The following is a 16174-nucleotide window of genomic DNA, read 5'->3' on the forward strand; positions in this document are numbered from 1 at the left end:
ACCACAAAAATGGGGTATAGAACTATACTGAAAACTCACAACAGGAATTTTGAATGGCTGAGAATCACCTAACGAAATATTCAAAGCCCTTATTGATCAGGGAAATACAGATCAAAAGGACCCTGACATTCCACTTTACTCCATTCAGAATGATTAAGTCCAAATCCTCAGGTGACTGGACATGTTGGCAAAGTTGTGGAGAAAGATAAACTGTCCACCATTGCTCATGGGACTGCAAACTGGTTCAACAACTTTTGAAGTCAATTGGGAGGTTCCTTAGAAAATTGCTCATAGATGTACCTAAAGACCCAGCTATACCACTCTTGGGCATATGCACAAAAGAAGCCCTACCATGCCTCAGGGCCACATGTTCTATGTTCATAGCTGCCTTATTTGTGAGAGTCAGAATCTGGAATCAACCAAATTGTCCCTCAAGGGAAGAATGGATACAGAACACGTGGTTCACTTACACAACGGAATACTACTCAACTATTAAGGACAAGGACACCATGCTTTTTGCAGGTAAATGGATGGAACAAGAAAATATCATCCTGAATGAGGTAACTCAGACTCCAAAAGACTTGCATGGCATGTTCTCACTAAGTTTATATTAACTCTAAAAATTATAGAATACCCAGGATATAATCCATAGACTCAAGAATGTAACAAGCAGAAGGGCCCTAGTAAGGATGCCTTAATCTCATTTGGGAGGGAGAACAAGCAATCATGGTGGACAGAAGGAGGGAGGGTAACATGACTAAGTATTGGGGAGGAGGAACAGTAGCGAAGTCCTGAGGGCCAGCAGAAAGAATGGAAGTAGGCAACCTCGGGAGGTAGGAGGTGGGATATTCTCTAGAATGTCATTCAATAGTCAAAAAATCTGACCCAGAATTGTTCCTGTCTAAAAGAACTGCAGTGACAAAAATGAAGAAGATGCTGAGGGAAAGGAGGTTCAGAGACATGTTGTAATTTGGAACCAGTTCAAGGGGAGGCTCAAACCCGACAATATTACTGATACTATGGTGTGCTTAGAGACAGCAGTCTAGCATGGCTGCCCTCCAAGGGGCCCAGCAAGCATCTGAAAGAAGGAGATGCAGATATTTACACATAGTCAATGGACAGAAGTTGGTGACCCATGTGGCTGAATTAGGGAAAAGCAGGAAGTAACTGAGAAGGACGGCAACTCCATAGGAAGACCAGCAGTGTGAACTATAATGCAACCAGGGATTCTCTGAGACACTGACCCACCAAGCAGACAGTATGCACTAGCTGATATGAAGCCCCCAACAAATATACAGCAGAGAGCTGCCTAGACTGGCTTCAGTTATGTAAGAAGCATGTAACCCTTGAGAGACTTGAATCCAACAGGATTGCAGAGGTCTAGCCTGATGTGGGATGGAGAATGGGTACATCCTCTTGGAGAAAGTGGGAGAGGTGAGATGAGGAATAGTCAGAGGGCAGACCTGGAGGGGAATGATGCCTGGACTGGAAAAAAAATGTAACTGATGATGATGATGATGATGATGATGATGATGATGATGATGATGATGATGGTGATGATGATGGTGATGATGATGGTGGTGATGATGGTGATGATGATGGTGATGATGATGATGATGATGATGATGGTGATGATGGTGGTGATGATGATGGTGATGATGATGATGATAAATTGAGTCAGATACTTGAGGATGTATTTTTTTGTTAAGGTATCATTATAGATCTGGTTACCTTTCAAAAATAATTTTGAATTTCAACAGTGCTTCAGAATTACATCAAATTACCAAACAGTATATCTCAGTGACATATTGGTAAACAAATAATTTAAGAGGATTTCACCTTCTAAAAGAAATGTTTAACACATAGGCATAGTCTGAGCAATTCCATGTGTTTATGTACATTTTTATGGCTGCAAATGGGTCTGTAGAAAAGTACACTTTCTTATTTTTTAAACTCAGGTGCCATTAATATTCTTAAAATATTTTGTTCAATACTTACATGTGAGTTTCATATTTTTGGACAAATCTATGGTCTTCTTTAAAATTAATTGCTCTTTAAAAAATTATTATGTCTATACCATCTAAAGTTCATATGTTTTCTATCTTTAAAACCGTCTGAGATGTACTGTTCTGCCTAGATGAACTAGAAGGACTATTCAGAATTGCTGCAATGAGGAAGAGAACCAGTTCACCTGCTTTCCTGACCTGAAGGTAATCTCTCCTGACTAACTCAGGTGGCCATGAGAAAGAGCCCATCACCCCTGCAACCCCAATGGCAAACAAGTGGGATATGTGAGGTTCAGGGCAGGCTCTCCTGAGTGCTACAAGCAACAAGGAACAGGGACAGACCTCCCACTCTTATGGCCTGGGCCAGCTTTCCCTACAACCAGGGTTGGAGGAGAGTACTGTGGAGGAGCATCACACATACACACCCTCACTACCCCCTGGCAGACAAGTGGGGGCATCAGCTCTCTCATACTGATATCCCTGGAGTATCTCACCCACATATAATGAAATATGGATAGCCTCTTAGGGCAAGTATACAAGAAAAAAATTCTGACTCTTTTTTCTTAAATTGCTCATTAAATGCATGTAGTCACTCTGACAAGGCTTGGTCTTCTATGAATCTTGCTTCTAGCAATAGTGGGTTTGTGGCTGGCTTGGTGTAGTAAAAGAAAAATATATGCATTACCATGTTTTTGCAATTCATGAAGTATATAAGGTTTCCAGTGATCTGATGGAGCAAACAGGGAGAAAAAAGTGACTCTATTTAGAAAAGTAAAAATTAGTAAAAATAGATTAACAAAGTAGGATAATATCAAGTCTCTTCCTAAAAATACATATAAAAATGAACTTGATTGTGTAGATAAACATACTCTTTAATTAAAGTTACATATCTTATCTGAAAATGCTTAAAAAAGTCCACAGTCATCTAAGAAATAAATGCAGAAAAATACTAACAATCTAAACAGACTGTAGAACACAGTCGGCAAATGGTTGGAAAAAAAACATCTCCTGTATCTAAATCTCATGGGTCATTGTGGAAGAGGGACAAGAAAGATTGTAAAAGCTAAGATATGAGGCCATTGCTGTGAGATTATGTATCCTAGGAATGCCAGTAATTACACGTTCCATGGTGATTTCCAAAACATATCAAACACTTAAATAATGCTGACAGCAAAAGATATAATTTTATACAAAAATTAAAAAAGCAAACAATTGCTTATCAAACACAAAATGATCAGCCATGAAATATACACAAAAATATTTTCCCAAATAAATGACCTGTATTTATTGATGTCTGTATACTTAGTCATCAGGAAAACGCAAATCAAAAAACAAAAAAATAAAAACAAAACAAAACAAACAACAGCAACAACAATACCAACAAAAATCCATAAAAACAAGAGATACCACTTCGCACCAGTCAGAAAGTCTAAAATCATACTCAGGTGACCGTAGATGCTGGCGAGGATGTGGAAATAGGAACACTCCTCCATTTTAAGTGGGATTGAATGCTGGTACAACTACTCTGGAAATCACCTCACTACTCACAAAATCGGACATAATAGTACCCAAGGACTCAGCTACAACACTCTTGGGCATACACCCAAGAGATGTTCTTACATATAACAAGGACACATACTCCACTATGTTCATACCAGCTTTATTTATAATAGGCAGAAGCTGGTAAGAATGCAGATTTCCTTCAACAGAGGAATGGATACCAAAATGTGATACATTTTCACAGTGTATTACTGGTCATCTATTAAAAACAATGACTACATAAAATTCATAGGCAAATGGACGAAACAAGAAAATATAATCCTGAATATCATCCTGAATATCAGTCCCAAAAGAACGCACATGGTATGCACTCACTGATAAGTAGATATTAGCCCAAAAGCTTAGAATACCTAAGGAAAAAATTAACAAATCATATAAGTTCAAGAAGAAGGAAACAAAAATGTGGATGCTTCATTCCTTCTTAGAAGGGAGAACAAAATACTCAGAGGAGGAAATACAGGGAAAAAGAGTGGAGCAGGGAATGAAGAATAGGTCATCCAGAGACTGCCCCACCTGGGAATCTGTCATTATGATGCCACCAAACCCAGTCACTGTTGTTGATGCCAAGAAGTGCTTGCTGACAAGAGCCAGATATTAGTGACTCCTGAAGGCTCTGCCAGAGTCCCACTGATACAGATGAAGATGGTCCTGCTAATCGTTGAACTGAACAAGGGGATCCCAATGATCACGTTTGAGAAAAGAATGAAGGTGCTAACAGGGTTTGTTACACCATAGGAAGAACAACAATATCAACCAATCAGACTCCACCAGAGCTTCCAGAAACTAATCCACCAACCAATGAGTACACATGGAGAGAACATTGACTCCAACCACATATGTAGCAGAGGATGGCATTGTCCATCATCAATATGCAGAAAAGCTCTTGGTCCTGATAAGGCTTATTCCCCAATGTAAGATATGGCCAGAGTGTTGGTGTTAGGGTGGTTGAGTGGAATTGGGAGGATCCTCATAGAAGCAGAGAAAGAGGTAGAGGGTATGATGGGGGGGGGTAGGGGATAACATTTGTATTGTAAGTACATAAAATGTCCAAAAATTTTTAAAAAATTAGGGAAATATTATTAGTCTGAGTAAACACAAGTTAAGACTCTCTTGAACTTTTTTATGAACAATTAACTACTACATTATTGATAATAGTTTTATGTGCTCAAAGGATTTGTGCATAAAATTAAAATGTAGATATTAAAAATCACTTCTGAAAATCTTTAAAAAAAACATGAACAAACATACAGATATGTGCCTTTATGAAAACAAGCAATATATTTGAAAAGGATCAAGAATATTATATTGTTGGGGAAGGGAGAATAAGGGGAAGGTATAAATAAAATTGTATTTTAATCTAAAAATAAAAGAAATAATTTAACATTTAATTTCCACCAAGCAAAGTTGGAAACAATCTCTACCCACATCAAACATTTTTAAAACAATTCAATATAGAAATTTACCAATGGACTCCCTAGGTAACTCGTGACTTTATTGGAAAACAATACAGAGCATTTTTTTTTATTAACTTGAGAGTTTCTTATTTACATTTCGAGTGTTATTCCCTTTCCCAGTTTCAGGGCAAACATCCCCCTAATCCCTCCCCCTCCCCTTCTTTATGGGTGTTCCCATCCCCATCCTCCCCCCATTGCCGCCCTCCCCCAACAATCACGTTCCCTGGGGGTTCAGTCTTAGCAGGACCAAGGGTTTCCCCTTCCACTGGTGATCTTACTAGGATATTCATTGCTACCTATGGGGTCAGAGTCCAGGGTCAGTCCATGTATAGTCTTTGGGCAGTGGCTTAGTCCCTGGAAGCTCTGGTTGCTTGGCATTGTTGTTCATAAGGGGTCTCGAGCTCCTTCAAGCTCTTTGAGTTCTTTCTCTGATTCCTCAACAGGGGTCCCGTTCTCAGTTCAGTAGTTTGCTGCTTGCATTAGCCTCTGTATTTGCTGTATTCTGGCTGTGTCTCTCAGGAGCGATCTACATCCGGCTCCTGTCGGCCAGACAGGGCATTTTTGATTTCTTATTTTCTGGGATGCTATGCTCAGAAAAAGGCCACTTAGAAAACCATTATCCAGTAAGGATGATGACTCTTGTATACATCTCATGACACAGCCAACTTTAAGTACTGATCCTTGGCATGTATTTTCCAACCCCTTACAAGGCTACATTAAGTATGTGTAGATTTTCTTACAATAGAGTGTGTGAGCTTGTGGATACTAGAGTAAGGACTTCTTGCTTTTCCAGTCATTTTATGAATGGATGTAAAGAAACTGTAAGCCCAGGTATGAAATGTATTTACCAGGTGGCACAGATGATGGGCAAAAATGTCTGCTCTTTGGCTTGGAATATAGGAGTAAATAGAAACTTGATCTATTCCTCTGTCTCTTGCTTCATTTCTACCTGTCTCATAAGAATCTCTTATTTTAATATAGTGTTACTGTATTACAGAGCAATAGTGATAAAAACTGTATGGTATAAGTACAAAAACAGGGAGGTAGATCAAAAGGATAGAATTAAAGACCCAGAAATAAATCCACACACCTATGATCACTGGATCTTAGACAAAGGAACTAAAACCATCCAATAAAAAAAAACAAAAAAAAAACAAAAAGATAGCATTTTTAACCAATAGTGCTGGTTCAAATAGAGGTCATCATGTAGAAGAATGCAAAGCAATCCATTCTTATCAACCCCTACAAAGCTCAAGTCCAGGTGGATCAGGGACCTCCACATAAAACCAAAGAGACTCAAACTAATCAAAGAAAAAGTCAGGAAGAGACTTGAAAACATCGGCACTTGGGAAAACTTCCAGAAAAAAAGCATCAATGGCTTATGCTGTAAGATCAAGAATCGACAAATGGGACGTCATAAAATTGCAAATCTTCTGTAAGGCAAAGGACACTGTTATTAAAACAAAACAGACACAAGCAGATTGGGAAAATATCCAATATCTACAAAGAGGTCAAGAAAGTAGACACCAGAGAAGTAAATAACCCTTATTTTAAAAAGAGGTACAGAGTTAAACAAAGAATTATCAGTTGAGGAATATGGAATGGCTGACAAGTAACTAGAGAAATGTTCAACATCTTTAGTCATAAGGAAAATGCAAATCAAAACAAACCTGAGATTCTGCCTCACAATAGTCAGAATGGCTAAGAACAAAAACTCAGGTGACAACAGATTCTGGAGAGGATGTGGAGAATGAGGAACACTGTTCCATTGTTGGTGGAATTGCAAACTGGTACATCCACACTGGAAATCAGTCTGGAGGTTCCTCAGAAAATTGGACATAGTACTACCTGAGAGCCCAGCTATACCACTCCTGGGCATATATGTAAAATATGCTCCAACATATAACAAGGAAAAATGTTCCACTATGTTTATAGCAGCCTTATTTATGATATCCAGAATTTGGAAAGAACCAAGATACCCTTCAACAGAGAAAAGGATACAGAAAATGTGGTACATCCACACATTTGAGTACTACTCAGCTATGAAAAACAAAGATTTCATGAAATTCATAGGCTAGCCTATGAAACCATAACATATCCTGAGTGAGGTAACCCAATCACACAAAACAAACAAAAACAAAAACAAAAACAAAAACCACATATGTTATGCACTGACTGATAAGTGAATATTAACCCAAAAGCTCGGATTACCCAAGATACAATCCACAGACCACATGATACTCAAGAAGAAGGAAGACCAAAGTGTAGATGCTTCAGTCCTTCATAAAAGGAGGAACAAAAATATTCATAGGAGGAGATACAGAAATACAGTTTGGATCAGAGAATGAAGGAATGGCCATTCAAAGCCTGCCCCATCTGGGTGTCTAGCCCATTTACTTAGAGCCACCAGACCCAGACAATATCTTGATGCCAAAAAGTGCATACTGATAGGAGCCTTATATATCTGTCTCCTGAGAGGCTCTGTCAGAGCATGACAGATACAGAAGCAAATACTCACAGCCAATCATTAAACAAAGAACAGGGTTCCCATTGGAGGCTTTAAAGAAAGGTTTGAAGGACCTGAAGGGATTTTCATCCCCTTAAGAACAACAGTACCAAACCACCTGAGTTCCCAGGGACTAAAGCACCATCTAAAAACTATACATGGACAGACCTAAGGCTCTGCATGTGTAGCATTGGATCTCCTTGCTGGGCATCTGCGGGAGGGTAGGGACTTTGTCATGCCTATGCTGGATCCCCCAGTGTAGGTGAATGTCAGGGTGGAGAGGTAGGAAGGAATGGGAGGTTGGATGTGAAAAGGGTATAACACTTGAAATGTAAATTTAAAAAGTCCAAAAAATATTTTCATAAAGTGGTCATTATTTTGTCTCTACAATGGTTTACTGAAACTTGAAGAATTTTTTCATATTACTCTCTCTGAAAAAGCTGTGTTGAATATTTATTGGACTTCCTGTGTGTGTGTGTGTGTGTGTGTGTATTTGTGTGTGTATATGTTGTGTTTGTGTCAGTTTGTGTGTGTGTTTGTGTGTGTCAGTTTGTGTGTCTGTTTGTGTTTGTATGTGTGTCAGTTTGTGTGTGTGTTTGTGTGTCTGTCAGTTTGTGTGTGTGTTTGTGTGTGTCAGTTCGTGTGTGTGTGTTTGTGTGTGTGTCAGTTTGTGTGTGTGTTTGTGTGTGTGTTTGTGTGTGTCAGTTTGTGTGTGTGTTTCTGTGTGTTTGCATGTGTTTGTGAGTTTGTGTTTTTGTTTGTGTGTGTGTCAGTTTGTGTGTGTGTGTTTGTGTGTTTGTGTCAGTTTGTGTGTGTCAGTTTATGTGTCTGTTAGTGTTTGTGTGTCTGTGTGTGTGTGTGTGTGTGTGTGTGTGTGTGTTTACCAGGCAAAGGTGAAGTAAATGTTTAAAATTTAGTGGTAACCTGAAATTAATAGACATGGAATATAGCAATAAATTATAAAATTAGAAACAAATGTAGATGATTATATTACATGATAATACATTTAACCAATTAATACCAGGTGTGTCTTTACTTGAGACTGATTTCTATTACCACAAGTATTATTGTAATAGGCTCAATTGAGCCTATCATTCTTAGTGGTACCTATAAGTAATATGTGAGCTATCTTACAAGGAGTGGGTATATTTGACAAGTCCTATATTTCTATATCCAAACCCCACATCCAAAACAAGCATCATAAGAAAATGAGGGTTCCTTTACATGCAGTCCTGGAAGGTAAACAAAAAATTGATAAGAGATTTTTACTAATTTAGAATCCATCCATGAAGAAATTTGAGGTGAAAAGTAGAATGAAGGCAAACATTTCTATCACTACAACTCTTAATTTTAAACATTAGGCCCTCACCAATTATCTTTTTTATAAGTGTGTACTATTTACAGTAATATTTAAAGGTTATTGTAATTTTTCCAAACACCTTGCTAAACAGCACTTGTGCCACACAAAATAAAGCTTCCAAGATTCTACTTCAAACTCCATTATGCACCCATTTTCAACTAATAACCCATGAAAGGTTATTCAGAGGCACATGCATTCCTCATACATGAAATCCACAACTGATAAATCCTCAAAATTTAGCAGTTTGTTCGATTCATAAAAGTAAAAATTAGAGATGATGTACAGAACAGTAAGACAAATTACTGAGCCACGACCCTGTCATTAACTATATAATTACCAGGACATTAGACATGATAAACTTGGTAAAGGCTTTGAGAAGATGATTTCCTGTTCTAAACAAACATTAGTAAGTTCAAAACTAATGAAAAATGAACATTAAGTATAAGCCAGGTATAATACAACATGATAGATTTAACCTATGAGCATCAATTGATTCTCCCAAAAAAATCAAGATTTAGATAAAATTAAATGCAATTGAGGCTCATAGATTATATACAATTACAGAAACTTGAATTTAATAAAATTACCAGAGAGTGCACAATAGCTATAAGTTAATATGTATTCATCACAACTGAAAAAATGCTTTGAGATACTAAAGAGTAATTTTGACAAAGCAATATAAATAAACTCTCATACATGTTATGACTCATGGAAATTAAGGAATGGTTGGGAATGGTAGTAAGTTGAAATCCAATTTAAAAAAAAACATTTTGGTTTTGGTTTTTAACCTTTTTCGTTGGAATATATGCAAACTACTTGCTTTTGACTGTCCTTAATGAATGAATTATGCAGACATGTGAGTATAAGCATAAAACTATGTGTGTTACCAATAATAACAATGTAAAATTTATGTTAGAATTTGGATTGAAATGTGATGCAAAACATCTGAGATATTTGATGGTAGCAAGATGATAACAAGAGAGAATAACAGTGTTTGGATTTTAGAACTCTCATATTTTAGTGGCATGCTACGGAAGGTGATGTTAGAAAATGTATCAGAATGTCTCATGGTTTCAAGTGAGTACTGCTGTCCTGATACAAAAATTATTTACTGATCTGATCCCTGAAAGCAGATTAAGATGCAACAGGTATCCTGTGTCTGTCAGATACTGAAAGATGGCATAATACACCATCCTTGCAGAAGAAGCAGGACTCCAAGGCTGAGTCCTGAATGATAGATCTTAAAACTGAAGCAATGACAGAAGCAATAACATATACCTGGCACAGCAAACAGGAGCAGTTTCATTCAGAACAGGAATGTGAAGAATCATAGCAATTACCTGACCATGCTGACTTTTTCTTTTCCTTTTCATCTGCAGGTTTCCAGAACACTCCTCCTTTTCCAAGAAGCAGCTTCCTGTCAATCTCTAGCAAGAGACTGTTATGAGCTAGATATCAACGGGAGGCATTACTGGAAATATTTTTTTTACGTGAATAGATTTCTTTAGCTGTGGTTGACTCAGACTGGCTGGGTATACGTAGGAAAATAGAGAATAGGTTTGTGACCAATCAGGAGAGAGATCTCAAAAATGATAAAGCAGGCAAGAGCCTGTTGTTACCAGGGAGATTTTTTTTTTCATCAAAGCTCCTGCGTCTCTTCTCCCCTCACCCTGCCTGTTGCATCAGACATAAAAATAACGATGAAATACGAGAAAGACCAGATTATTATGTAGTTATTCTTTGGTTTCTGGCTATAATTAAAAACAGAGAAAACTGTCGAGTAATGCCTGTGGCTTTGAGCCTGTCTTTTGCTAATGGTACATATAATAAAGTCTCCATTTGTGGCTATGGACTTCTGCTTATAATCATGGCCTGTCAAATGCACTATAGTGTTGAATCTTGTAACCTTTCTGTGGCAATATTCTGAGGCTCTATATTTATGTCGAAATTTATCATAATAGTTTATATATTTATGCACATTACAACTAAAAATGAAGGCCCTTGAAATATCTAAAGGCATACACATGTCAGATTTCCTTAAGCTATTTATCACATATTTCACTGCATCTCAATTTATAATAATGATAAGGAAATATTAAGAGGAGCTTATTTTAGAAAAGAAATTTTCCTCTGATGTTAATCTTCCATGAATAATATTCCTTTCCCCCAACAACTAGTTTATAAAATGCCAGCAGCTTACAAACAGAGGCCAATTATGACTGCCCTAAGAAAGGGCCAACAAGCAGCTGAAAGAACCAGATGCAGATATTTATACTCAATCAGTGCACAGAGGCTGATGACCCCTGTATTTGAATTAGGGGATAAGTGGAAGAAGCTGAGGAGGAAGGTGATCCTATAGGAAGGCAAGTACTTTCAACTAACCTGGATACAAGGGATTCTCAAAAACTGAGCAAACAACCAGGTATCATACATCAGCTGATATTATGACCCCAAAACATATACAGCATATGACCGCCAGGAATTTACTCAGTCAGAGAAGATGCATCTCACCCTATAGAGACCTGGGAACCCAGGGAGATGGGAGCTTGGGTGGGTTCAGAGGGGTTGGGAGATCTTCTTAGAGACAGGGTTCAGGAGATGTGGGGTGTGGAAAAATCAGGGGGTGGACCAATATGGGGATTATGTCTGGACTGTAAAAATTGTGAATTAAAATTGATATAGCCACTTGTTCTTCTATAAAATTGATCCAGGTCATTTATGCTTTTCAGTAAATTTGCAGTGAATTCAGTGGTAACTGCCAGGTCATAGATTCCTGCCTGACTTATATTCAGTTTAAATATTATTCATTTTTTTCTGCTCGGGCCATACCCTGGAGTAGACATAAGAATGACACGGAAACAATTCTTTGATACTTTCTGATTCCTCTATTATACTCAACAGGTCTACAAGTCAGTGAGAAGCACATAAGTTGCACACAGCACACATGTTCAAAGGAATAATGATTATGGTAGTAGCAACCTTTACAACGAAGTGAACTGATACATTCTGAGAAATATTTAGGGACACCTATTGCTTGGAAAATTGCAACATTTATTAGATTTTTTATGCCTGGAAATTATATCAGGCCTATAACTTTCCATTTATTTTCTGTTTATAGGAAGGTTCTGTCTGCCTGTAGGAAGTCATGTATTTTCTCATGTTCTTACACAAGAGAAAGAACTCAGAGAATATTAGAAAATCTCTGTGGATATATCTACTTGTGTATCAGACATTCAAATTGTTCTTCATCCTACAATAACTGCTCATGAAAATATTTTGTGCTATCTATAAAGAGCTGGAGGAAGGACATGAACAATTCAGGTTATGGTGGCCCATTTCTTCACATACATCTTACTCTATGCATAATCTAATAGCTATTCAGTCAACAGGGTATAGCCATCGTGTTATTATTTGTGCTCTGAAGTTGTCAGCAGAAAGAGTGTAATTTCTATACTTAGGCATGACACAAAACACTGCCATATTCCCTTTCACTATTATAATCTTTCTTTGGCCATTTAAACTGTTAGTACTTTCATGCATAGTCCATAGTTCCAGACTCCAACTAACCTAGAGTTAGCTTTCATTGTAATATTAGTTTGTCCCTTTAAACCCTAAGAACGCAGAAGTAAAATCTATTTAATATTTTTTAGTTCATGCAAACTGTTACAAACTGTTAATCACACCTAATTCCAAATTTCACAGTTATTAGATTTCCAGTTATCAATAATTCATTCCAGTTCACAGAGTCAAAGCTTGGATTAAAAATAAGTTAGTAGTTAGCTTCACCTTGTTGGAGGATTTTTAAAATATTCATGCAATAACATGGCATAATATAGCAAAAAAATTCATTTTGGGTTCCTTCTAAGAAATGCATGCTTTGTGTTCTTCCTTCTTTTTGCTTCTAAACAAGTACTCATTCAAATTTTCCCAGCCTTAGTTGAGGAAAGAATTTCACCAAGATATTCAAATGCACAAAAGTTTGAAATTTATATTGCCCAAACAAGAATTAAGAAATAAGAACAAGGGGGTTGGATTTAGTTCAGTGGTAGAGCGCTTGCCTAGTAAGCACAAGGCCCTGGGTTCGGTCCTCAGCTCCGAAAAAAAGAAAAGAAAAAAAAAAAGAAATATGAACAAAATCTGACAACAAATTATTTGGCATATATGAGAAAAGGGAACACTCACTGTTCTTTGTAATAGGGAAGTGGTTCAATTTAGTTAGAAATTAGTAGCCAGAGATATGAAAAAACTAAATATTAATATCATATGGTACAGTTATATTATATGTCCAAAGGTACTCAACAGCCTCCTGCATGGTTATATTCTAGCTGATGTTTACTAGATTTGTATTCACAATACCCAGAAAATGGAAACAGTCCGTGTCTCAGTTGGTGAAACTGATAAAAATACAATGTGAGAATTAGAAGAGTATAATAGTTTGTAATAGACTGACAGAACTAGAAAAGTACCTAATGAGTGTGGTAATCTATAGAAAAAGTGACAGATATCAGAGGTTTTGTCTTACTGGAGCCTTCCAGGTTGTAACCTTTATATCAGTACACATAAATATGGGTAACTGTGTGACATAGTGGGCTGAGAAATGTACCCTGATTCCTGGTGGAGACGGATCAAATCCCTAGGAACCCTGTGGGATGGCAGGAGCATTCCCCGTCTCTGAGGAGTTCAGGCCCCTCTCATGTAGCTCCAGTACCCCACAACCAACTGCAGGGAGTTTTGAGACAGATCAGTCACATAGGTCAACACCTCAAGCCCCTCCTCCACAGCTGAGAATGTGACCACCGGTCACATAAGGTCAAGACAGATTAATCACATAGAAGCAGGGCCACACCCCCAACTGTGTAGATGAGATATTTTCAAGCTCTCAAGTCAAACCAATAAGAAGAAACTGCTGTTGGACCCTGACCCATCCTGAAACTCTATTTAAGAATCCCATTCAGAAGGTTTAAAGTGTGTGCAGGAAGTACTCCTTTGTCTGAGAGCTTCTACCATAAGAGCTGTAATACTGCTGCTTGGGGAAAAGAACTGCTCTCCCTAAATTTCTGCCAGAAGCTCCTTTGAATCTAGTCAGTCTCCTGCTTGCACAGTCTGGGCAATCAAATATGGTAGCAGTGGAAACAGTGGCAGAGTAACACCAGCAGCAGAAGGGGTGAAAGAATTCCTCCCTCCTTGCCCCAGTTCTCTACCCTCTGCCTGAACCCTCACACTTAGCCAGACCAGAGATCTCCATGGAAAACCTCTAGCCTGCATGTCAACAAAACTGCAGGAATAGTAAAACTGAAAAGGGACAATTACCTGGATGAAGAACAGAAAGAAATAGGGTGGGGCATACAAGGTTTCAAGTGATCTGATGAAGTAAATAAGGACAGAAAAGTGACTTTATTTAGAAATGTAAAAGGTAGTAAATGTAGATTATCAAAACAGGGAAATATCAACATAATATCAGTTTTCTATCTAAAATACCTATAATAAATAAATGTGATTATTTAGATAATCATATACTCTTCAAATGAAAATGCCATTTCTGATCTGAAAATGCCTCTTAAAATGTCCGAGACCCCATATGTACAACAATGCCAAGCAACCAGCTCTTCCAGGGACTAAGCCACTACCTAAAGACTATATATGGACTGACCCTGGACTCTGACCTCATAGGTAGCAATGAATATCCTAGTAAGAGCACCAGTGGAAGGGGAAGCCCTGGGTCCTGCTAAGACTGAACCCCCAGTGAACTAGACTGTTGGGGGGGAGGGGGACAATGGGGGGAAGGTGGGGAGGGGAACACCGATAAGAAAGGGGAGGGGGGAGGGGGATGTTTGCCCGGAAACTGGGAAAGGGAATAACACTCGAAATGTATATAAGAAATACTCAAGTTAATAATAAAAAAAACAAAAAAAAAAACAAAAAATGTCATAGTTCATCTAATAAATAAATGCAGAAAACCATGGCAATTCAAAACATGGTGTGGAACACTGCCAGCAAATAGTTTGACAAAACACCTCCTATATGAAAATCTCACAGGTTATTGCTGAAGACAGTCAAGAAAGTTAGTTAAAACTGGGATACAAAGCCATTTGCTATAAGATTATATTTTTTTAGAAATGACAATATTTACACTAACAAAGTTGATTTTCAAAATATTTCAAGCACATAAATAATGCTGACTACATGAGACACAGTTTTCTAGAGAGAAAACCAACCAATTTGGTATCCAAAAAAATGGTGAGCCCTAAAAACATGCATATATACAAACAAATATTATACAAACTAAAAGGACTGTATTTATATCATTATGTATAAGCATGTACAAACAGACAGACATATGTATAGAATAATAATTAAATGACAACAACCAATATATTTGAAATGAAGAAAAGAATATTATGTCGGAATGTAGGATAGATAAAGGAGAAATAAAACTGCATAATTATCTTTAAAACAAAGAAAAAATTTAAAAACTCATTTCAACCAAGTAGAGGTGTAATCAATGTGTACTAGTCACCCATCTAACATTCGAACAACAAGTGAATATGGAAATCTACAAACGCTGTCCCTAGGAAAATGGTTAGTTTATTGGGAAAACTTACAGATAATTTTAATTGGTCATTCTTCTGGAGTATATGTGCTCAGAAAAAAGCTACCCACAAACTTGTTACCTCGTAAAGATGACGAATGTCTTATAAATTAAATGACAGATTCAATCATCAAAACTCATCCTTTGCCTATATTTTCTAGCCTTTTAGGCTACATGCATTAAGTATACATTTCCCTATAATAAAATCTCTGAGCATGTGGATATTAGAGGGAGGATCTCATAACTTTTCTTGTGATTTAATGAGGAAAGGTAAACAAACATCAGGCCCAGCTAGGTTGTCAGGTAGCAAAGATGACTGACCTAGATGGCTACTGTTTCCTTTGGAATAAAGGAAGAGAAAGTACCTTGATTTTATCCTATATCACTTTATTCATTTAAGTTCCCTATTTTCTGAATATTCCCTGAGTACTAAATACTATTAAATAAATGAGTCACGATTTTCACATTATGGTGGTTTACTAGACCCTGAAGCATATTTTTCATAGCATTATATGTGGGAAACTCTTATTGCAAATCTGTTAGAATTTGTTTTCTAGTAAAAAGCAAAGGTGGAGCAAATTATGAAAATTAATAAATGGATATCTGAAGTAGTAGACATGCAGTATAGTAATAGCCTATGAGAATAAACATAAATGTAGGAAATTTTACCTGGTACTAAATCTAACCAATCAATAAAAG

At 37.3% G+C, this 16174-nt stretch overlaps 1 protein-coding gene across 3 annotated transcripts in view; it reads right to left on the reverse strand.

The window, feature by feature from the left end:
• Positions 1-16174, reverse strand: part of LOC120099830 (uncharacterized) — a 77613-nt gene that overhangs the window by 19081 nt on the left and 42358 nt on the right. For 2 of the 3 annotated variants that reach the window (XM_087601027.1, XM_087601022.1), the window contains exon 1: positions 10227-10359. The exons of the other annotated variant lie outside the window; for it this stretch is intronic. In XM_087601027.1, coding sequence (XP_087457153.1) covers positions 10227-10259 — 33 coding nt within the window. In that variant the 5' untranslated portion in view covers positions 10260-10359. Of the gene's footprint in view, positions 1-10226; positions 10360-16174 lie in introns of those variants that run through there. 3 annotated transcript variants of the gene reach the window in all.

Source organism: Rattus norvegicus, chromosome 1, assembly GCF_021556685.1.
Source record: "Rattus norvegicus strain SHRSP/BbbUtx chromosome 1, alternate assembly SHRSP_T2T, whole genome shotgun sequence".
In the NCBI taxonomy this organism is placed as follows: domain Eukaryota; kingdom Metazoa; phylum Chordata; class Mammalia; order Rodentia; family Muridae; genus Rattus; species Rattus norvegicus.